The 23,667-nt window shown below is 41.7% G+C and overlaps 1 protein-coding gene across 1 annotated transcript; it reads right to left on the bottom strand.

The window, feature by feature from the left end:
• Positions 1–5: 5 nt before the first annotated feature.
• sv2a (synaptic vesicle glycoprotein 2A) lies at positions 6–22,707 on the bottom strand. Its single transcript, XM_079571622.1, has 14 exons — positions 22,411–22,707; positions 14,800–15,141; positions 13,091–13,478; positions 12,011–12,191; positions 11,366–11,517; positions 9,599–9,732; positions 9,432–9,521; positions 9,109–9,216; positions 6,174–6,262; positions 5,936–6,100; positions 4,435–4,568; positions 3,161–3,367; positions 2,918–3,077; positions 6–1,692 (listed from the first exon to the last, which is right to left on the bottom strand). The coding sequence occupies exons 2-14, from the start codon at positions 15,019–15,021 to the stop codon at positions 1,509–1,511; spliced, it is 2,214 nt and encodes a 737-aa protein (XP_079427748.1). The 5' UTR covers positions 15,022–15,141; positions 22,411–22,707; the 3' UTR covers positions 6–1,508.
• Between the last annotated feature and the right edge of the window lie 960 nt (positions 22,708–23,667).

Genomic DNA, 23,667 nt, shown 5'->3' with positions numbered 1-23,667 from the left:
CATGTTTTACAATCAGCCCTTTATTACATTTATCTATGAAATCTCCGAAAGAATACACAGGCAGTATAGCCTATTGTTTTGTGCTACATGTCAATTTAGAGGAATCCTTTTTGCACTCTCCTCTTTTTGGTTTAATTTGTGCTTGGATAAATAGTCCACAATCAGAAATTAAGGGCCTTTTTCTGGAATGTGCATTTCATAACAACATTGATAAAAAACTACTAAAGAGATCATAACATTAAATAAAATATAATATAAACAACATCAACATAAATATATCTAATAAATCATCTCTCTTTGTGGAAACAGATACAAATCAAGCTTGTGGGTGAACCTTGCGCACAAAATTAAGGCTAAAATATCTTAAATTACTTGGTATAATTTGTTCCAAAATGACTTTTTGCTAACTAGCATGGCTGTGTCAACATAATGTCAACATTTCGATACACCTGAGTGAGCTAACTCGCTACAACTGTTGCAACTTTAAAACATTTTTAAACGCTGTTAAAAATGTCGGCTAGTTCGCACTGATGGCTTAGCTCTATGGGCTTAGCTTGGGTTAGCCTCAGTGAGAGCTAACAAGCTATAGTTGCTAAGTGAGTTTGTGTTTTCCTCTTTATATTGGCATTATAATGGCTGTTGTCTATTCCATTATAATAGGCAAATACGTACATTGTCGTGGGGATATGAATGAGGACTTTCTTCAGTCATACGAGACACACATTTAGGTATTTAGCCATTCTCACAGCAACCAATAACACCTCCAACACAGTCCTACAGAAATATATCACACAGCTTTAGACAACAGGAGGAAGAGACAACATTTGACCACACTTAACACAAACTAGTTCCCATTTAGGACAGAGAATCCTGTGAAATTAATCTGTGAGGTTTTATGCGGATGTAAACATTAGAAATATACATACAAGGGACCAGGCCGTCTGATATTTCAATATAAACCTAATTTCTTAATATATCAAGCCTATGTGGAATGTCTCAATAGTGCTTTGTAAACGTATTAGTCAGCGGTAAACAGTCGCGGGGACGTCATTAACTAGTCTCACCCCAAACTATTAACATAAATTAAACGTATAACTTTAAAACTCGGAGCAGCTCTGTAAACAGGTAGGAAACATAGCATTGCGATCGCATCGTAATAACCCAGCAAGTCAGTCCCCAACTTTTTCAAACTTATATCCGCAAAGCTCCCAGAAATGAACGGTTTATTGAAGCAGCGATACGATATCTTGGCATGGGACTTTGCGCGGCTAAAATAAAGTCTTCATTTGGGACATTGGCGTGTGCTCTTTGGAAATAATCTCTATAGGGGGAACAAAAGGATGTACATTTCAAAGGATTCTGGGGCTTACAATGGGAGGTGGCAGTCTTCTTGCTCTGTTTCGGTGACGGGGCAGCTCTGTCAGATGTCCAAAGGCTGTAGTAGCTGTTGTAGCTCCCTTCCATTAGGGGCTCTTTTTCTTTTTTTTTCCTTTTTTTTCCTTTTTTTTTTACTGCAACACTTGACCTCTCGTTTCAGGTAGCTTTGTCGCGAGGAAGCTGCCGGCCGCGAGCGCACCGGCCGCGAACAGGATGGGCACGGCTTTGGTGATCCCCACGAACGACTGGAAAATGCTGATGCCCAAAACGGCGGCCAGTTTACAGAGAGCGTTCAAGAAGCCAAACGCCGTGGTCCTGCACACACAAACAGTGGAGCACATGCAGTTGGTTAGGAACAAACCCGATCCTAAAACACAGACTTCAATAAGTAGTGTAGTATAACATGAAAGGGAGGAGGTTGCCACAGTAATACACACAAATATACATTACATTAAAGCTACACCGCGTTACTGGGACTGAAAAACAGCCCTGGACCTAGAAATGTGATGGTAACTTTTCGTCACGTTGTCACCGCATTTATGTCGCTTTTTACTGCTTTTTCATTACTTTTTTGTGTCGTGTTTTCGTCACTATTTGGTTGCTTTTCGGGCACATTTTTGTTCCTTTTTCGTCCTCGTTTTCGTCCCTATTTTGATGCTTTTCTTTTAAGCTTTTAGATTTGGGTAAAGCTCGGTTAAGGCGGGGGGTGAGAAGTTAAAGAGATATATGGCCAGTCTGCCCCTGACCACATTTATATTGTTTTAGATATTTTTGTTGCCTACTTTGTTGTAAATGGATTAAATCTCTAAAGAACTGAACCCACTGCAGAAATAACATTGTCCGGGTCGAGCTGCTCAATTTAGAATCCAAAATGTTACACAGTGTGCCTTTAAGGTTTTGTTAATTCCCTGTAGTTGTGTCCATTTTTTTATTGAAAGACTAGATGTATGAGGGCATCAAAACCAAAAGCCAGGTAACTGTTTTATGTTTCGAATCGGAAATACACAAAGACCTAAAAGTGGCCCACGCACTCAAAAATCAATATCACTTAAACTGGCCACTGCTTTCACAGCTTTGTCCCAGTGCCAGACTCTGAGGAGGGGAAACAATTTATCACTGAAGGCTGCAACAATCGTGTAACGATTTTGGCTCCGCTTGGAAAGTCTCAGCTGTTACGAGGCTTCTGACAGCAGCGTGTGAAATTATTTGTTTTTTGTAATTGTAAATTGTGATTTGATGCCTAATTTGCTCCACAGATGAGCCCTTTATGCTTACTGCACCACCCCATTGCTGCCACTAGAGGGCATTAGGCAAGCTTCACAACTGAATTACAGGCTGGAGGAGGCTGTTGCACTAGTTGGAACAGACATGCAAGACAATCCTGCTATGCATTATAATCAATAACAGAATACACTTTTCTATTTAAAAAAATATACCACAATTCTTTGCTGTCATAATATAGTTTACAAAAGTTTAATCTCTATTAGTAATGCAGGTTGGACAAGCATGAGCTGTGGAAGTGGGGGCCTTGGTGACTTACCTTTTATCTGAGGGGTAGAGCTCCACTGTGAGGACGTCCAGGGCGTTCCAGGAGGCGATGCTAATGCCTCCAAACAGACACAAGAGGGCGATCATCCCTGACTCTGTGTTCCCAAACATGAGGAAGAAACAGCTGACACAGGAGATGACACTGGACCCCGCTGTGTTGACACAGAAAAATAAACACCAAGTTGTATGTTTGCCTTCATTTGCAAATACATGAAGCTGTCACACATTTACCCACCCAGCATCCTTAAACGGCCAATTTTGTCCATTAATAGAGCGGAGATAATGTTGCCAGGCAACACGGCCAGAGTGCCGAGGAAGTTGACGAAGTAAATCATGTAGGCATTGTTGAAGTCATCGCTGAAGTCCAGCATGCAGCCTTCTTTGTTGTGAATAAATGAGCTGTTCAGGAGCTTACAGTTGACAAACCTGTATTTGAACAAGTCTGAGGAAGAGACAAAAAGTTAGATTTAGATAGAACTGAAGCAGACAAGTCTATTGTAAAACCATCACACTAGTTTTGAAGGATTTTGGAAGGATTTTAGTTTTTTGTTTTGTTTCATAAATACAAAAATTGGCTGATGGCTCGGGTATTTCACACTGAAATGAGTGTGGGATATTGTTTTACAAACTAAGATTTCTGACAGTGTCACAAAAGAGTTTTTATTTTTAAGTGAGACATGTTTGGACTGCTATAAAAAGTCTCTAAAGCAGAAAATACATTAACTCAGGTTTATCCTTTGCCAATTTACAAAAAATAGTAGAAAATAGAAAGAACCAGCACAAAAATCAGTAAAATCATCCTCATGTGACCAAAACTACAGGTGTGACTTTTTGAGGTTTGTTAATCTTTTCTTGATTTAATCATTCAGGAGACCTGTTCTCACATCTGTTGTTTTGCACAATCACTGGTTGGCTGAGACGGGTTGAGACACCTCCGCCGGATTTGCGCCGGATTTGTTTACGTCGCTACAGTGACACTTGACGAAACATCACCATGGAGACGACAAACAGATGTTGCCGTGGAAGCTCTCCAGCCAAACCATTGTTTCCACCTCACTGTGGTTCACACTTCAGGCAAAAACACAGCTGCTGAACCAGTTTTCCATCTAAACCAAGCACCTGCAGCTTGGAAGCATCTTTTTATCTTACATCAAGGAAATACACAGCATCCTAAAACCTGCTTATAGGATGAACAATCTTAGTATTTTCAATTTTAAAAAGCACATTTATTCAGAAGCCAACGCAATAGCTAATTTTAAACTGGCCCATGCCCACATACTGTAATAAGCCAATTGTAATTTCAACATTTAAGTCCAAGTAACACTGCTTGGCAAAGTGTAAACATGTTTGTAAATGGAGGACTGGTCTTAAATAACAAAATTATTCTTGCTTAGAGATCGGGTATTAAAATGAGACGACATGTTGCCTATCAGTTCTATGCTTGTTGATGGTACCTTTATTTTTTATGTTTTTGATACGCATATGTATTTGATGTCTGTAGAGTCTTACCTGTGTTGTAGAATAAGCTGGCGATGAAGGTGCAGTTCTTGAAGGAGGTGTGCGTGGATGTGATGTCCTCGAAGTAGCACTCCTCAAAAACTGAGTCCTCAAAAACCATCGACTTCATCTTCAAATTCAGAAACCTGGAACATTCCCAAACCACATTGGCAAACGTTTTCTCCACGATGTACAGAACAGAGTTGTGGACGAGTCACAATTATTCAAGTTCACCTTCAAGTCCTCATGTGTTAAATAAAGTCGTGCCACTGTTACCTAAAACCAAGTCTAAGTCGCAAGTTCACTTTAGTCAAGAGTCGTCGTATTTTCCGGTCTTTCAACTTAAAACCATATTCATAAAAGTGTGTACAGAGAGGGGCAAGTCACAAGTCCCATAAAGAACTTGATGACTGAACTTGATGACTGGAGGACTTGGAATGACTTACAAGTCCGAGTCCGGTGCATAAGTACTATATTTTTGGCACAGAGTGGATTCAGAAAGTGTTTAGGCCTTAAAGGGATATTTCAGGATTATTGACATAGGGCCTCATTTCCTAGTAATCCAGAGTGTTGTTGATTTCTGAGATTTTTTTTTTCATTCATGCAGTCCTTATATTTAAAGAGTTTAGTGGTGCTAGGCTAGTGCTAGGCTAGTGCACGTCTATGGTAACTAGTAGCCTGCAATTAAAACCTCTTCAAAATCATGGGGTCGTCCTCCAAACGTTGCCATATCTGATTTGTAGAAAGCTTCTTTGTGAATTCCACTTGTAGTAATGCCGGCCGCAGGTAAACAAACTACTGTAGATCCGGTCACCTAGCAGATCACTCCCCCACTGCGTAGCTTGCAACCAGGAAGCTGATGCTGCTCAAATATAAGTTCTTTTAAATGCCAAATGGTTATATTTCAGACATTATTCAGTCAACACGGACATTTAAATGGGTAGTCTGGTGTTATAAGTGATTTGCCTCAGGTGCACTGTGCTTGGGTCAGACTGTTTTTAATTAGTTTTTAATGAGTTACCATAGACATGCACTAGCCTAGCACTAGCCTAGCACCACTAAAATCTTCAAATATAAGGACTGCGTGAATTAAAAAATAACATAAAAATCCAGAAATCAACAACACTCTGGATAACTAGGAAATGAGGCCCTATGTCAAAAATCCTGAAATATCCCTTTAATCAGTTATTATATTTTATGATGTTGCAGGTAGATAATATTCAGGCCCTATGCAACAACTGCAGAGACATTCCATTGCTCCAAGTTAAGGTTAAGGTGTACTTTATTGTCCCAGTAGGGAAATTTGTTGTCAGAGTTGGGATGAAAGTTAAGGTCGGTTGCGTGAGATAAACAAAGGTCCAGCGTTCACTGTTCATAAGCCAAAGTGTAGATGTTTTAAGAATAAAATAAATACTTCAACATTTTCATTCCGGGCTAACCACATAGTGACATAGAAATAAACTGCACCAGTACTGAAGTTGACATTCAGCAAATTCAAAGCGCACTTGCTCACTTGTCATTGAAGTAGTGTCCCTGGCGGTGGATTTGGTTTTCGAGAGTGAAGTTAAAAGTAACGTGCTCCACTCGTTCTTTCATGAAGGTTAATGTGCGAGACTCGTACTCCTGCTTTTGGATGTATTTGATCATGTCGGGGAACCACACCGTCAGGCCGTAGTAGCTGCAAACAAGTGAGTGAACTAATGAGAAATACGTGAAAGGAATGTGCAGTAATATCAAAATGGGATATTTACCTGAAAGACATGCTGAACCAAACAGCCATGAGCATGAAAGTTGTGCGCTTGTACTCCGGGCTGAAGCAGGCCACGATGTTGTTACGAATCTGAGGGATTGACAAAATAAAAGTGTCTCCATTAGTGTATTGTGTGTATAAAGTCATCCTGGTCAAGATTTTGGGAATATGTTTGGAAAGTTAAGAGCGAGTTTGAACCACAATATTTTAATTTTTATGGCTTTCTCTTTCATTGTCGTCAAAAAATCTGGTATAAGGCCTTTAATCAACAGAAACAAACTCAGCATAAACCACTACAAATGGCCTAGAGGTCTTGAATAGAGGAAATGCATCTTGTTTCACTAATTTAGACTTTTTTCTTGATCTGACCAAGATTACTTTGCTTGTTTGATGACATTTCAGACTATAGTCCAAAGGAATACTTTATCTCACTTGAAATAAAAAAGTAAAACTGCCAATGGGATAAGACCAACTTTCAAACCCCATTGGCAAAGAAAATTACATGAAATAAAGACGAAATTTATTGAAACAAGTCAGAAACATCTCAGAACAAGTGAAAAAATCTAGGTCAAATGCCCGACTACATCTTAACTCGTCAAAACAACTCAAATTTGGATTATTATACTCAAATTGAGACATTTAAACTAATGCAGTTAATCACTTTTTGCACAACCAAGGTCCGATCTCGAAATGCCATGATAGTGCCCAAGCAATATCTCAAAAAGCTACTTCAGAGGAAGCCTTTGTTTATTTCAATTAAAGCAGAACTTCTACACCAAAAAAAAAAAGGTCTCAGGCTCCAATATTTGACGCCTTACAGCATACAAGCGATCGCGATGTCGTCACATCCAGGGGGCCGTGGTAGGCATTTTTCGTTTTAAACAAATGATAAGCATTCTATGATTGGCACAAACAATGTTCATAAACAGCCTTGCTTTTCTTCCGCTGTATCAGATCAATCATTTTATAAAACCGTGTTAGAGGCCAGGATGTATCAGCTGTTGCCTACCATTCACCAAAATATCCAGCAAAAATTGCGGAAGTAAACAATAACAGCGATCGCTCGTTTGCATTTTCTGGGCATTGTTTTAACCTCAGAACCCCCACCTGAACCAAGCACATTTTCTCCAATGTGGCTTTACCCAAATCTAAACGCTTCTTCTTTCAAAAAAGTGTAAAAATAGCACCGAAAGCGAGGATGAAAAAATGACAAAAATGTGTCAAAAAAGCAACAATGAAGCAAGTAAAACATGCCAGAAAAGCAACAATAATACAACATAAAAGTGAGTAAAGAGCGACAAAAAGTGACAAAACGTGATGAAAGCACAACAAAAAAATGACAAAAAAGTGACAAAAACATTGCAATAACGCAACATAAAACATTAAAATCAGTTTTATAGGCCTTAGCTTTCAAATGAGGCATTACACTCTTGCTCTTCAGTCCAGAAGCTTTCAGATTTGGGTTCTTCCAAACTAGAGAAAATGCACTTGCTTAAGGTAAGAGGTGAAGAGTGAAGATTCTGCAATGTCAAAAGATCCAGTGCTGCATTACTTTTTCACCAATATCTTGTACTGACGATGGGAGAATGTGACCACAGTGCAAAGCCTACTCCAGCACATCCCAAAGATTCACAATGGGGTTAACATCTGAACTCTGTGGTGGCGAATCCATGAGTGAGAATCATGTCTCATTCTCCCTGAACCACTCTTTCATAATCTGAGCCCCATGAATCCCGGCATTGTCATCTTGGAATATGTCTGTGCCATCAGGGAAGAAGAAATCCATTGATGGAAAAACCTGGTCATTCAGGATGTTCAGGTAGTCAGCTGATCTCACTCTTTTGGTACATAGTGATGCTGAACCCAGACCAACAGTGCCAGGTAGAGTAGATCACACAATGACAAAAAATAGCTTTAATTTATCATTAATTTTCCAGCGTGTTAGTTTTCTCACCTCAAATGGCACAAAAGCTCAAAACTGTCACGCTTTCCACTACAAGTTGGTTTATACAGATTGAGAAGATGTAGGCGTGCTGTGTACAGTGGGAGAGAGCATAGCCTGAATACAAATTACAATCACGCGCGAGGCAGCTCCGCGCAGAGATGCTAAAACTAATTTTTACCAAACACGATTTACTCCTACACAGAATTAAGCCACGAGAGAAGTAGACCACATACAGCATTTAAAGTGCGCCTTCTCTCGTTTCGCATGTGGTAGTGACAATGTGGCCCATTATAGCCATGAGCAATAGTGATTCAAGGAGCAGCCAGTCATAATTTAAGATCGATATTCAATAATCGATAAGCCCCAGCATATGTATGAATATTAGGAGAGATTATGGATATGGGTAAAAAGATTATTATTCACGTTCAATAGACCTTTTCGCTGCGTACATTATCAGTGACATCAGCTGGAGGCAGGAAGTGGTCATGAGAAGTAAGATAAAACTAAAACTAGCAATTATAAGTGTAAAACTACAACTAAAATATGTGGTCCTGTTGTGGCTTAAGGTGCCAGAACAAAAGGAATGACATTTGATACGATAAAATAAGGTTTATCTGATATTTCCAACAACAGTTAGACATTTGTTTATCGTTACTATGACAACAGCTACAATTGAAATAGAGGGGAATCTAGCTTCCTGCCTCCAGCTAAGCCCGAAATGTTTACAAACAATAAAAGGGTCTATAACATAAAACATTCTCAGTAGTGTATTTTATCCCATCAGTCATTTGATTTAAATTATCTTTATTCAATATGAATGAATTTATGGCACTGGTGTCCAGATGGTTTTGGACAGTTTTTACTGCACAGGACGAGAGAAGGGCAAAACTCCCAAAGCCAACCTCTCGTCCAGACAGTTAAATACCTTTCCTTTGGCTTCTGTTTCCCTGCTGAGACGTCATGTACCCTCAATATTTCTGGGGTGACTGACCTGGTGGGACAGGCTAATGAGCTTGAGCCGATAGCGCTGCCACATCGGCGTGTCGGTGCCAGTGTCCACCAGCTCGTCCATCTGCTTCACCGTTTTAATCGTAGTGACCTTCAGAAAAAAAAAAGAATGAAAACAATCAGCCCTCAATCACCGCCAGACGACACAATCTCAATTTAGACCAAGCATTTCTCCTTCAGCGCGCTCAATAAACAGTTATGACTATGAGACGGCGACAGCTTAGCAACAAAACACATGAACAATACCTCAGCTATATCTTTCTTTGCGGTCTATATGAGATGAACTGCTTTGAAGCTTATACTCACAGAAAAGACCTTCTCCGGGTACCCCTTGGCTCTCATGTTTGTATCATGGACCTGCTTCAGAATCATCCATCCTTCATCATGCTTCCCGTTCTGTTTCGACAAAACACCAATAATACATTATACACATTTCATGCTCCGTCATCGAGCCGCATCTGTGAGGGGCTGACCTCCAGGTAGAACCGCGGGCTCTCGGGCATCGTGTTGAGGGCCGCGATGGCTGCAACAGACGGAAACGCGGCCACGAGCACAAACACCCTCCAGCTGTGGAACTGGTAGGCCGAGCCCATCTGGAAACTCCATCCTGAGAGTGAGAACAGAAATTTGATAAACATTGGCCAGGAGACGATTGACAGGTAGGAAAGAAGCTTAAAAACACACACACACACACACACACACGCAATCTTGCACTTCTATCTTAGAGAGGACACCCATAGACATGATGTATTACCCAGACCCTAACCCTAAATTTAGAGCCTCGAACCCTAACATTAATCCTAACCCTAAAGCTAATCTAAACCCAATTCTAACCCTAACCCTAAAACCACATCTTGACCCTCAAACAGTCCTTCAAATAAGTGAGGACCACCCAAAATGTCCTCACTTTACAAAAATGTCCTCACTCTGTTGGTTAAAAACTCAAACCGGTCCTCATAATGTCGTAAGTTCAAGTACACACACACACACACACACACACACACACACACACACACGCACACACACACACACACACACACACATACACACATAAACATTTTTTATAGTCATCTCTGCGATGTGCTGAAAATTGCATATCTTTTGGCCTTAAGCAAACCAAGCCACAGCAAAAATCAATCCACAATATCTGTGTGTGCTTATTCTGTGTGAAGTGCCTAAAGGGGGGTCAGAGTTCAAAGGTCAGCTGTCGGCATGAAGTCTGTAAACATGAGGTCTGGTAATAAAAGACTTCTAACATATGGACCCAGAGATACGCCAGAAAGAATGAACCCAGACCAGGGCTGTCACGGTCTGAGAAATGATTGCACAGATATTGCACTGCGGTCGATGTGGGAATAGGAGGGAAGACATTAAAAATGAAGGGTCTTTAACATCCTCTTTTGTTTTTCATTGATGATAATGTCGCTGACTTACATTTACAGGCCACAGTGTTTGGTTTGATAATAGTTTGTATTGCAAATAATAGTAATAATAATGGCTTACACTTGTATTGCGCTTTACAAGCTTGTATTACCAAGTTTCTCAAAGAGCTACGCTGTCGTCATTATTCATTCACGCCATACTCGGTAGTGATGAGCTACTGTTGTAGCCACAGCTGCCCTGGGGAAGACTGAAGGAAACGAGGCAACCAGTCTGCGCCATCGGCCCCTCCAACCATCACCAACCACTCACTCACTACAATCACTCAGGCTTCCATCCAAGAACCAACTAGGCCCTTCACTGCTTAGCTTTCGAGATCTGACGGGATCAGGCAAAGCAAAGACGGTATGGCCTGCTAAAAGTGATGAGTTTAGTTGAGTATATGGCTGGGCGAAATTTAGATTTTACATTAAAAAGCAACACTAAAGCAACATGTGTAGAGTTTGGATCTTAAATATATTGTTAATTTTTTTCTAGTAGCCGCCGGAACATGCTGCTGTTTCAGGGCTAACTAAATCTTCTTGGAGAACTGATCTGAATAACATGAGGTCAAACGACACATAAATAGATAAATGATAGAGTAAATCAAGTGAAGACGTGTCATTCGGCTAACTAAATGTTTGAAATATGATATTCTAACAAGAAAAGGCCTGGGGTTAGAAAGATGCCTCTAAAGTGACATGCAAATTGAAAACGCCATTCTTCATAGAAATAGGAGCTGACAGCAGGAGACGAGGAGAAAATTGCACGTCTTCAGAGTGGACATTGTATATTCAGGAGTGAGGGCTTTATTAACTGACCGTAATGTGGGATAATGGCCCAGGCCATCGCCGAGGCGTATATTCCTCCAATCATCCAAAACATGCAGAGCCAGCTGAGGTGCTCGCCGCGCTTCTCCTGGGCCAGGAACTCGGAGTAATAGGAAAACACAATGGGGATAGAGCCACCGATTCTGCAGCACAAAATCAAACATGTAAAGCCAGATTGTTATTAACGAACAACACAAGCACAGTCACATCAATCTGAAAAGCTGGTGAAGAGAGTCGACATTTTAGTTGCATCAGAAAAGCAATAAGTTTTAAAAATGTTATTAGTGTATTAATGTAAGTATATTGCAGAACGCTTGTTTGTCATCACTCTGTTGTTAATTAGCACAGATAAAATTGCTTTTTGTCGCTGGTAAATGTAAAATACCCACTATGCAATACTCCCACGTGATTGGTCGGAACAATGAGTGGATTTGTGTTATGTAGATCACCGCACATCTCCACATAAATCTGTGTTTCAAACGTATTCAACCACGTTTCAATGCAGCTGGATGCAGAACTTCACATTCGATGCGCTTCACAAATTAAAGCAAGTGGGTCTGCAACACAAACTCCAGCTGCCACTACGACAACCATTCTTTAAATTATTATCATAAGCATTATTTCCATGGCACTTACCCGACGCCGGACAGCAGTCGGCAGAACAGGAAGGTGCTGTACCCCTGGACAAAGGAGGAGAAGAAGGAGAAGATGCTGTTGATGGAGAGGGAGATGAGGAGCGCCTGGCGACGGCCGATCCGGTCAGCGAGAGCCCCCCACAGGAACGCTCCCACCATCATCCCGAAGTACACTATCAGTCCTGCAGGGGGCAACAGTGGGAAGAAGTGCTTAAAACATTGTTGTTAGCTAGATAAACCCAACATAATATTCAAAATGGAAATATTACATGAAAAAGCTTATGTGTAGCATCTGCACATTTGCTCAGGGTAATATGGAACAAAATTTCATTCTGAGAGACAATTTTTATGTGTACCTGGAATTAAATCTGTCTACAGTAAAGGTAATCAATTTTGTGCAGGAAATTGACTTCATCTCAAAACACAATATACTGTACAATGGCTTTGTTGCCATTTATAATTTAGACTGGCTGTGGTACAAAGCATACTTAAAGGAGCACTTAAGTCTTTTGCTGTTGGTGGATGATTACATTTCAAATTTGGTACACAGGGAAACATTATTAAGTCGTGATCAACATCCTTATAGCCATAAATGGCTAAAAAAAAAAAAGGTCCAAACTCTAGGGTTTTTCCTGTACTGTACGGTGTGCACTGGCTGTGTTTGCATTATTGTCACACACAGAGGTTATTTGGTGCTGTTGACAAAAGCAGCCCCGGGAGATGGAGAGTATCACCTGCCTCTCCATTATGTGCTATAAAAACAAACATAAGCACACAATAGAAAGAGACAACAGCAGTGTTTGCGAGACTGGCCACTGCGGTTATAAATCATCTTCCACTCTGGAGCTGATCCCTATTGATTTTCAGCATGTTTATTAAACCATCACAGAAAACATAGACTTTGTTCTCTAACTGTAAACTGCCTCTGGATCTATGCAAATTGGAAGACACATCAAAGAAACTCTTTATTTGATGCGTTTGCTGTCAGTGAGTCACCCTTCCTGTCACAATCTTACGACAAGAACTCGGTAGAGAGTTAAAATCATCCATTCACTTCGGGTGCACGATGTAGAGTACGTACCTAGCATGCTCTTGTTGGGCTCAGACAGACACATGTCCTTCTCTGCACTGGGGAGCACAAACCCCACCACGAAAATCTCCACTCCGTCCGCCATCAGTGCCAGCCCCAGCACAAAGTACAGGCTCCACTGGAACTTCCCATGTCCACACTCCTGCAGGATGGTCTCGTACTGCTGGGCGAGTTCCTCCTGGTCCTTCCTCCTCTCCGCGTCCGACACCCCGATATCTGTGAACTGTTGCGCCCCTGCACGGACCGACCCGGGACCTCCAGCGAGGCTCCCCTTCCCGGAGTCTGCTCTCGGGATGCCCTGATACTCGCCTTCGTAGATCTCATCGTCCTCGTCATGGCCCTCTGTGGAGTCGCTGTGGCCTCCTTCGTCATCATTGGCCTGAAAAGAAGAAAATGTCATAGTCCAGACAAAGAAACAAGGCTATGCGTTTCCAATGACATCACATAGTCGCATAGTTCCGGCCGCCATTTAGAATACCGAAGTAGCATTATGCAGTACTACAACACGTAACAATACCTCTACTCAGAATGAAAATGAAAGAGAACTGATTGACAGTGGCATTTTTATGTACTCAATAGGTACTCAAAAGATAACAGTAAATACACGGCCCCGGAGATGCACGTTTATGTGATATAACCAGCAAATGTGGCACAGACTGAGCAGCGCTGTCTGTCGAGCTACAGCGGGATTTACTAAAGATCGGCTTCACTCCTCAGACTATATTAGCACATCAAAGAGGAAACTGAAAACCTTTACAGATCGTCATGTCAAGTCTGAGTCAGTGTTTAAGCTGCTCAAGACATTAGCATGCTACTGGTTAGCAACTGGTCAATGGCTTCAACACGATGAACACATGTGTGGCTCACTCTTATGAACACTGAGGAAATACTACAGTAACAGCTCAACTCTGACCTCTGTCACATGTTGTAGCCAAGGTTTGGAGTGTGGTTCAGGGCTTTCTCTTGGAGAAGTAGAAGCTGAGCTGTTGAAGCTAAGTGTTAACCGGTAGCATGCAAACATCTTAAACACTGACTCACTGGTTTCTTCACATAAACGTGCGTCTCTGGGGCCGTACTCTTACTGTTATCTTCTTGAACAATGATTACGAGTACATAAAAATGCCACTGTCAATCAGTTGTCTACTTCAGTTTCAATTCTACTTCAGTATTCAAAATAGCCACCATAACAATAAAAGTCACACTGAAAGGCATGTATAGTGTATGTATATATATATATATATATATATATTTAATAACTGCCTTCAATACTGCGAAAACAAAATCATTGCAATATTATACAGAGCTCTTTCAATCAACACTAATTTGAACAAACTCACACATCAGTAACCGTTTCATCAAATTGTGCCAAAACAAGACTCAGATAATACAAAATCACAAACAAAACAAGGCTAAAATGAAAATACACAGCCTTTGGGATGTGCTTGAGAAGGCACTCTCCCGTCATCAATACAAGATCTTGGTGAAAGATTAATGCAACACTGGATGGAAGTAAATATTTTGACTGTACAGAACCTTATTAAACAACGTGACAGTTGTAGTCAAAGTTAAAGGACCTTTATTTGCTGCATTGGTCAAAAGTGCTATTGGGAGCTTTGAGCCTTTGAAATGGTTCTTCGAGCACTAGGGTAAATGGACTTTCATTCAGCTGCAAAACCTCTTACAGAACAGAAAGCTCTTACCTGACTGTCACCACGGTAATATCCTCCATCTTGGCTCCCCTGCACGGGATAATCATCGTCGTCGTCCTCCTCGAAGCGGCTGTACGAGCGCTTGGCATACTCATCGCTCACGCGGTCCACTGAGCGACCGACTTTCTTCGACGCCTGCCGTTTGACTTCTTTGGCAATGTCTTTGGCACCTTTAATGAAGGCAGTCCGGTTCTGGTAGTTGTTGTCCTCCATTTTGGACCAGTGCAGGTGGAAAACAGCTGGAGACTCAGTGCTGGGGGTTCACCTGGTCTGCAGTTTGGTCACCTCACTGTTTGAGGTGAGAACTTGAACTCTCTCAGGAGAAGTGTATCTCTATGGACAGAGAAATGAATTCAATTAAACTTCATGGTAATATTCTCAATTTATAAAGTGCTTTTATTAATTTCCTGCTATTATAGCCCTGGTTTATCCTTGACTATGGACAAATTTAGCTTTTCGATAGTTCTTTAAACAGTAGATCTGGTAAAAAAAAAAAAAAAAAAAGACAAATTCATATGGTACTTGGTATTAAAGGTTTAAGAAACACTGCAGTACAGTACACCATTTCTATTAATGTGAACAATGAAGCAAGAGGAAGATGAAAAGATCTCTGAAAGACAAGTTACAGATGAGACATTCCAATAACATAAAAAAACAGATAACATAAAAGAAAAAAGGCTGCAACAAAGGTTTGGGCACCTGCAGAGTTAATAGCTCGTAGCCACCCACTATAGTGAGTATCACAGCTTTAAAATTCTAGCTTGCTTTCCCCCTTGCAAAAATCTTCCAGAGCAGAGAGATTTTGGGACTGTCTTGCACGCACTCCTCTTTAGAGGTTTGTCCTCAGATCTCCAATGATGTTCCGGTCAGGAGACTGTGAAGGCCATGCAGCAAATCCTTCAGACTGCACCTCTTCATGTCGTCAATTTGATTTATAACTTTAGCATTCATCGGAAATTAACGGAATCCATTGTTCTTTCTCCCACAAAACCTTCCCTGTGCGAGTGGCTGCAAAACAACCCCAAAGAAAGACCGAACTATCCTCATGCTTAACAATTGGACTCTTTCTTCTCCAAACGGACCATTGCTAATTCCGGCCAAAAGGTTATATTTAAACCTTTATTGTCCCAAAAATACATGAGGCTTGTCTAACTGTAGAATTTTTTGGCATGTCCTCAGCATTGAAAGTTTCACTATTTGAATGAATGCCTACAGAAAAGAGAGTAAGGAAAGTGAGAGAGATTTTAAATAGGCCCAGCTAACGGCACTTTCACAAGTCTATGGCACTACTCCAGGTGTGATTTGGCAATGGAGCAGCGTTACAAGATGGTTAAAAGCTCCATATGGCTACTTAAAATGCAGGTATGAATTGATGTGGATATAAAGTATTGTTGATTTGTCTGTGTCAACACCAACTTTGCAATGCCCGATAAAAACTAAGCAGAAGCTAAGCAGGGAAGGGCCTGGTTAGTACCTGAATAAGACACAGCAGGGGAATAACTGGAAGCCTGGGTGAATGTAGTGTGTGAGTCAGTGGTTGGTGGTGGTCTGCACAAATTGGCAGCCTCGCTTCCGTCACTTTACCTCAGGGCAGCTGTGGCTGGAGTATGGAGTATGGAGTGGATGAAGAATACATGCATTTGACCTATCGCAGAAGCTCCGTCCCCTTCCCAAATGTTAGGCTGCTTCCAACCCGATATCCTCCAGATCAAAGTGCAGTGGAGGAATATGTTTAAAATATGCAACGAAGGGGACACTGCATCTATCGAGACTAAAGCACCCGTCATGTGAAATCGGAGAAAATCCCTGGAGCCATACTTGAAATGCAACCGGCAGCGTCATGTGGATCAGTCATGCTCCAGCACTACTCTTATAGTATTGAAAAAATAGGAGCATTATTAAGTTATAGCTGCTTTCTAAACCTACTACAGGAGCAAGGCGGCTCACAGGCCTCTGCTATTGACTGCTGTGGCTCTATCTCCCCCACATCTTATCCGGTTCGGCAACATTTTAGTCATAATTCTCCAGCTGCAATGTCCCGTAAATGAGCTGAGCAGTGTCAAAACGAAACCACCAGCGGCTGAAATCTTAAGGCTAATGTGCCAGATATTCCAGTGGCAGAAACAGCTTTTTTGTGACAATGTCAAGCAACGACAGCTCGGGAAACAGGTGGTCAACGAGTCTTACGTTGGCATAAAAGACAGACAACGGATTTTGTTTTTTCTGCCAGAAAGGGGGCAAACCGGATGTGCGCCATTACTTTCTATGGAAGGGGAGACAGAGAATGTCTGGTAGCAACGGTTGCTATGAGATCTGATTGGACAGTGAGTGTTTTGCGAGGTCAGTTGTAAAGCGACTTTGAGCATCTGGCAAATCTCTATATACGACCATTGCATTGTTATGTCAGCCTAAACCCACTTCACCATCCTTCCACAGTTTATTTGCAGCCCGCACCTGTTGCCAGTTCTTATGGGCCCCGCAGGCTTGTATTGCACCGCAGATGGCCTCTACAATAATTAGTGGGTGACACATCAAGCCCTGAATGCGTCAAAACGGAAACGTGTGAGTCCCTTTTTTTTTCTTTTTTCGCCTTTGCTGCAGAGAGGAAAGCCCGGGACTGCAGTTGTACGACAAATGATGCTTCAAAATAACATGAACGTAAAGGGCCATTACTCTCTGTGCGGTGGTCTGATAGCTCCCTACAATCTCATCATCGGGTCAGAGAGACTGGGAGATAGGAAAATGTCACGCACAGACATGAGAGAGAGAGAAAGACACACACACATACACACAGAGAACATTTTAGAGGGAATAAATAAGTGCATTGAAGATTAATCAGATATAGCTGTGACAAGTTGGCAATTAAACACCATGATATCTGAAATAAGGCGTGAAATTGAATGGATACTCCGAATGGAAAGGCTTTCTACGTTGCAAATGTAACAGGATCCATCATATAAATGCTCAAACTATATGTACGGATGTGTCACAATGTCGTAGAGATGGTTAATAAATAGTGATAAACTGTAAAACTGCACGTTGCTTGCCTTGGTTTTGGCAAATTCAACTGGCACTATCATCTTCAGAGGTGTCACTTATCAGCTGTTGTCCCCAGGCGTGGCCCCTCTGACAGCTTTAGCTTCAGGCAGGGTGGCCTGAAGCTAAAGCTGTCTTTCATAATAATGGAAAACAAAACTAAAAAACATCATGGCCAGAAGACCAATGATGAAAAATAGTTGTCCTGCTAAAGAATAAAGGACTTTAATTCAGTGCCTCGGACTACTTTGCCCATCATTTTTTTTAATCAGAGCATAATTTTATATTCATGTCATCTTTGGTCGTCCTGGAAGAGCACAGTGTTTTGTCACATGTCTTGGACCCAGTGAAGCGCTCCCACTCTCTTTTGTGTTGTCCACAATGTATGGTCTTTGGTTCATGTAAACAGATAAGATTGACCTTTTAAACAAACCTCAGCTCAAACAAAGAAAATATGCTTTCCACTCCCATTTAACACACACAAAAAAAGTATTCCTCCAAAGTCCAAGCTGCTTTTACTGCCTCAAGTTTGAAACACCCAATGTAAATAATTGAAAGCAACTTTAGATTGCACTTTGATCAACATTACAATAATTCCGCACTAAATTTGACTAATCACTGCAACTTGCCTTAGAGCTCAATACAACACTTAATTGAACTTCCGGACCTTGTTTTGACGAAGCATCTGTTTTCTGAATACACTGTGCTGTGGGTGGGAACCTTGAGGGCACCATGGCAATAAAAAAAAACATGTCACTTTATGTTTGTCGGGCAGTATCAAAATGAGAGACATTGGGCCAAGCTCTTTCTGACCTCGCTCTCAAAAACAAACACTGACAGCTACAAAAGCCCAGGCAGCTAGGTGCAAGACGACAGCCCACAGTGACACAGTACAGTTGAGAAAGAAAAATGCACATGAGGATGGATTTAGATTGCAACATAGCCTCTTTGAGATAAAAGGAGCATTTTATAATCAACATGGGTGGTGCCAACAACGACATGGAACCCAGTCTGCTGCTTAAAGGTGGAAGTTTGTGGAAGTGACAGGTGTAATGTCCTCAAAGCTGAAACTGCCCTGTGCAAATGAAAGATTAAGAACTTTTGTCTATGACTGTACAACTGAGAGCTTACACAAACATAGGAAAACCTCACTGTTCATCGCTGAAAAGAACACTCTATTATTACTTTACAGCATGTTAATCAATATTAACTGCAGCACTTGAGAGCGTTTGACCTTTGCTACGGCGCTGGCCCTTTCTCACAATGATGAAAAATGGGTGCCCAGAGATTTTTAGTTCAGATGTACGCAAATGCTTGTCTCATTAAGTGGAGAAAAGCACTTTCAGCCCACAATGATTGTACAGATTTCTTCACAATATCTGGCAAAGAAGTTAGTCATAATATACTACCCCATGCCACACCGCTACTAAAACCTTAGAAGTCGACTATAATTTGTGTTTGGGGTAAGCATTAATTTCCATCCATTTCCATTTTACCTTGTGTGTCTGTGTCAAACCGAATCCTTCCTATTTTTAGAAACACCTCATTAACTGTGAGGACACCAACAGCAAACTCTGTGAAATAATAAACTGGGATTGTAATAAAGGCCTTTTTCGATGTCACATTAACAGGATGCAGTATTTCTGGTGTTTATGGCCGTAGTTGTTGATGATGTATCAGCCAGGGGAGCGGGCCAGCATTACGACCATCAATATTGGTTTTGAGAATGGCTGATGGGAATACGCCCTACTTTATGGTGAAATCTTTGCGGAGAAAAGCTTTAAGTACCAGGTGAATTCCAGTGTAGCCGCAGTCCGACTGATTTTCTACCCCATTAAAAGAGCAACAGCGTGCAAAACAAGCTTGTTGTTGCTGTGAAACGGGACCACAAAGCGACACCAATTTGCACTAATTGGGCATCTTCTTCAAACACGGCTCTCACCTAAAATCAATGTTTGGATTCTGAATATGAAAGCCACTATTCAGAGAACACAGGGGCAGCTCAGGTGTGAATAAGCCAGAAAATGGATTATCTGTATGGTCGGGCATATTCAGCAATGGCTCCGAATCTATAGGCTAGAGGTGTTGTTCCTGTTCTTGGTCCAAAATGGCTCGATGTTGGCAGGCCAAGCACCAAATACAACATTGTTTTGCATGTAAAAAGATAAAAAAGCACATCAAACACTCAATTTCTTCAACTTTTGTCGCCCTGCACAAACCAAATCAATTACAGTCCATATCGTATGCAAATCAAATCCCCCCAAAGGGCCAAATTCAGCATGCAGGCCCCAGTATGAGCAGCACCACTGCTACAAGCCGCCTTCGGTATCTGAAATTCAGTATCTTCGTCACGTAGCAGGTAGGCACGATGCAGATAATGCCACAATGTGGGAACAACATAGCAACCAAGGCCAATTGAGTGTCAATGTTGTTATTGTTTTGACTGACATTAATTAAAGTGAGTGAGTGAGCATTTTCTAGCCCCTCAAATAAGCCAAATAACCTCGCACTGAAATCATTTGGGTTTTGCAAAACATGGGCTATTCCCTTGCATGGTCCGTCTATCCGAAAGAGAAAAACAGCTAACAAGCACAATATTGACAATATCTTCTAGGCTACCATTCTGTGCGGTGGCAAGTCTCTGGTGGGTAGATGCGCATATATTGCAAGAATCAATGCTTTACCCCTGGGTCTGGTCAAAGCAGCTACAGACCAGCACTCTCAAAGCTAATCATATCTGTAGCTCCAGCTCTTAGTGTAATCGTTTTGGCCGATTCCTGAAACACAAACACATGCATCAAGTGCCGCTCTGAGTAAAGCTGTTTCAACACAACGGACAGATGTTAGATGTCGGACGAGATGGAATAACAATAAGCCAAACAAACTCTTTCACGCCTCAGTGGACTTTTGAGTGTACGTGTGGGTGGCCATAAAAACGCAGCAGGACAATATGATGTAAAGCGATCACGATATGAACATGGTTGATAATGCAGCAGCGCTAAACCTGTGAGGCGTTTATGTTTCCGCCGCTCGTTGCACCGAATGAAAAGGTCACTGGTCTTGAGGGAAATGCAAATATCTCATGTCAATGGATTCTGGCAGTTGAAGAGTCAATAGCCTTTACACTGTGAGCATATTGAGAGTTCTTCTAAAATGTTGCCATGGGTAGTGTTCAGGGACATAGGCTTTTTTTGTTACTGTGGCAAGTCATTTTTCACATGTTATGAGTCAATCAGTGATTTTAATTGATTAGCCACAATTGATTTGTTTATTTTTGTGTGGAACGGTCAGATCCAGTGGAATACATAACAGGGTGCTCTACCAATAAAAACCTTTTATTTTATTTTTGTGTAATATTGAACAGCGGATACAGCACAAGGGCTAAGGTATCTCATATGTTGAGCAGGAAACCCATTCATAAAACTCAACAGGCAATGTGACTGGTGGGAACCTACAAGTCGAGGCCTAAAGCCAAAGCACCAAAACCACCACACAATTGGCTGGTTGACTAATAATGTCAAATGTTTCACACATGGTTGAGCCCATGGGAAATGCAACGCTTCTGAAGACCAATGTTTTAATTTTTAATGAGGACTTTATCCCAACCTTAAGAACCACTTAGCCTCCTAACATTTTAAACAGCATGGCTGCTAATGGTTTGTCTTTTAATAAAACTGAAATGAAAAAGTGTTTGATGTATCCTAATCAACAGGTAAATAATCTTTCCCAGGCTGTTGTATCCGAGACAGCAAAGTAACAGTGAAATCCACCAAAGACTGACAGAGAAGGTACTGAGACACTTCTTCCTCGTCCCTGTTGTCAAGTTGACGAGCGCTGTCCAGCAGCCTCAGCAGCAGCACGCGCAGCGCTGTCAGAGCAGGCCTCAGGATGCGCGCGGGGGGAGACGGGGGGGGGGAAATGGCGGATTGGATTCACTGTATTTTGAGCAGCCCAGCCAGTAGCAGCTCATTTATGATGCTTCTTTTCCAGCGTCAGTTTAACACACTCGCTTTTTGCGCTCCAGCCAAGAAAGACAGAGATCACAATCTACTCAAAGCACAGGGGGATTCCTGTCTCCCAAGTATCGCGATGAGGAATCTAAACACCTGAAGATAACGTCGTCGCCACAGTCTTACTACACTATGGTGAAAGTAAACTGATCATTTCCTGCATAAAATTAAAATGTATTTATTAATTAAAACAACTATGGCGCATAGTATAAACCTCCATGGCTCCAAATGTCTTCTGGAAACATTAAGTGGCTATAAGGCCTAACAGGCCAATTTACCCCGTCCAAAAATAATCCCGGATAAATAAATAAAAAGCTCTTGCAAATCTCCCCGATTATTAGCCCATCGTCTGTCACATCAGAGGGATCAATCTCGGTGAGTGCCAACAGCCTGTCCCGATTTGTACCAGATTACAGTCAATCGTCTCCAAATCTTTAATTGCTGTGAGAAGCAACACGCCCATCTCCACTTTTTCTTCCCTAACGTCTTAATTCATACATAATATTAATGGTTGCAAGAAATGGAAAGATTAGAGCAAAAATGCATTGAATCTCACCTCGATACGCGCGACGTGTCCCGCTGTAGCCCGGAGATGAGATGGAGAGGACAGGGAGGAGGAAGGGGAGGCGGATGGCTGTGCTGCTGTGAATCGAGTGCTGCTGGTGATGATGATGCTGCGCGGTTAGGAGGAAGGAGAGAGAAGCCCACGCCATCCACACACAGTCACTTGTGATGCGCAGGGGCCCCCTCCCCCATGCCTCCCTCTGAGCGCACGACCACAGAAACGCCTTCGTAGTGAAGTGAATGGGGCTCGTATTTAGGCGCACAACTCTCTCGCTTTACGCACTTCATATACGAGCGGAGTTTATTCAATTAAGCTAATAACAGGTTTTCGCGATATGTTATAAAGGTCTCGTATGCAGTGAATGGGGGCCCCTTTTACGCATGCGCAGGAAAACACCTCATTTAGTGGCATCTGCTTTAATAAATGAGCGCCATGAAATGAAATATTGCGCACACACGTGTGGCAACACCTGACTCCTGTTGCTATGCCAACCACTTGCCTTTCTCCATCAGTTTCATCAGGAGGAAAACGTGAGGCACTTCGACAAAGATGCGCCATGACGTCACCCATTATTAAGAGACGGTGCTCTTTATTGTGTAACTAGAGCAGACACTTGGGACATGTATGCGCACAACTAAACCGTCTGAAGCATCCACTGAATTCAAAGCATCAAAAATACTGTTTTAGTAATGTAAGATTTTAAGTTTTTGTACCTCGGTCACTTGTACTGGTAAAATCATTGCAAAATCCCTGCCAAAATTGATAGAGAATTGAGTAGACAGGCGGGCCAAAGATGAATTAAATTGCATCTAGAGGACAACTTACATACGCCACTTGTATTGAAGCTTAGAACTTTATTACAAGCTCTGCTCACACTAAAATGATTCTTAATGAGGTTATCATAGCGCAACATTTTGCCAATTACACCCCTGGGTTTAAGTTATCGGAATACTGTAAAGCAAGGCATCAAGTGGGACAACATGTTGAATATAATTGTTAAATCCAACTTTCTGTGTGGCACTTCAATCAATTTGTGATTGATCTTTAATTAAGCCTTTATCCTTGGTGGACCATTTATATTGCCTGAGAATAGTCTGAGTGGTATTTCACATGAATGCAATTACTTGGCTCTGCCCCAAAAGAGCTCTCACTGACACAGATAGTAACCTTACACGGCAGATACTGAAAGATTCAGTATCTGCCCCCCCCCCCCCCCCCCCCTCCCTTATATCGTACAAGTTTGGGCAA

Source organism: Gobius niger (genome assembly GCF_951799975.1).
Source record: "Gobius niger genome assembly, chromosome: 14".
Classification (NCBI taxonomy): domain Eukaryota; kingdom Metazoa; phylum Chordata; class Actinopteri; order Gobiiformes; family Gobiidae; genus Gobius; species Gobius niger.
This window is presented reverse-complemented; position numbering and strand designations above follow the sequence as displayed.

Bases quoted from the DNA above. Each gene is read 5' to 3' on its own strand.
- sv2a (XM_079571622.1), bottom strand. From the start codon at position 15,021: ATGGAGGACAACAACTACCAGAACCGGACTGCCTTCATTAAAGGTGCC. The intron at 13,479-14,799 runs GTAAGAGCTTTC...TCTTCTTTTCAG, and splicing joins ATTACCGTGGTGACAGTCAG to GCCAATGATGACGAAGGAGG. The intron at 6,263-9,108 runs GTCAGTCACCCC...TCAATCCCTCAG, and splicing joins TCATTAGCCTGTCCCACCAG to ATTCGTAACAACATCGTGGC.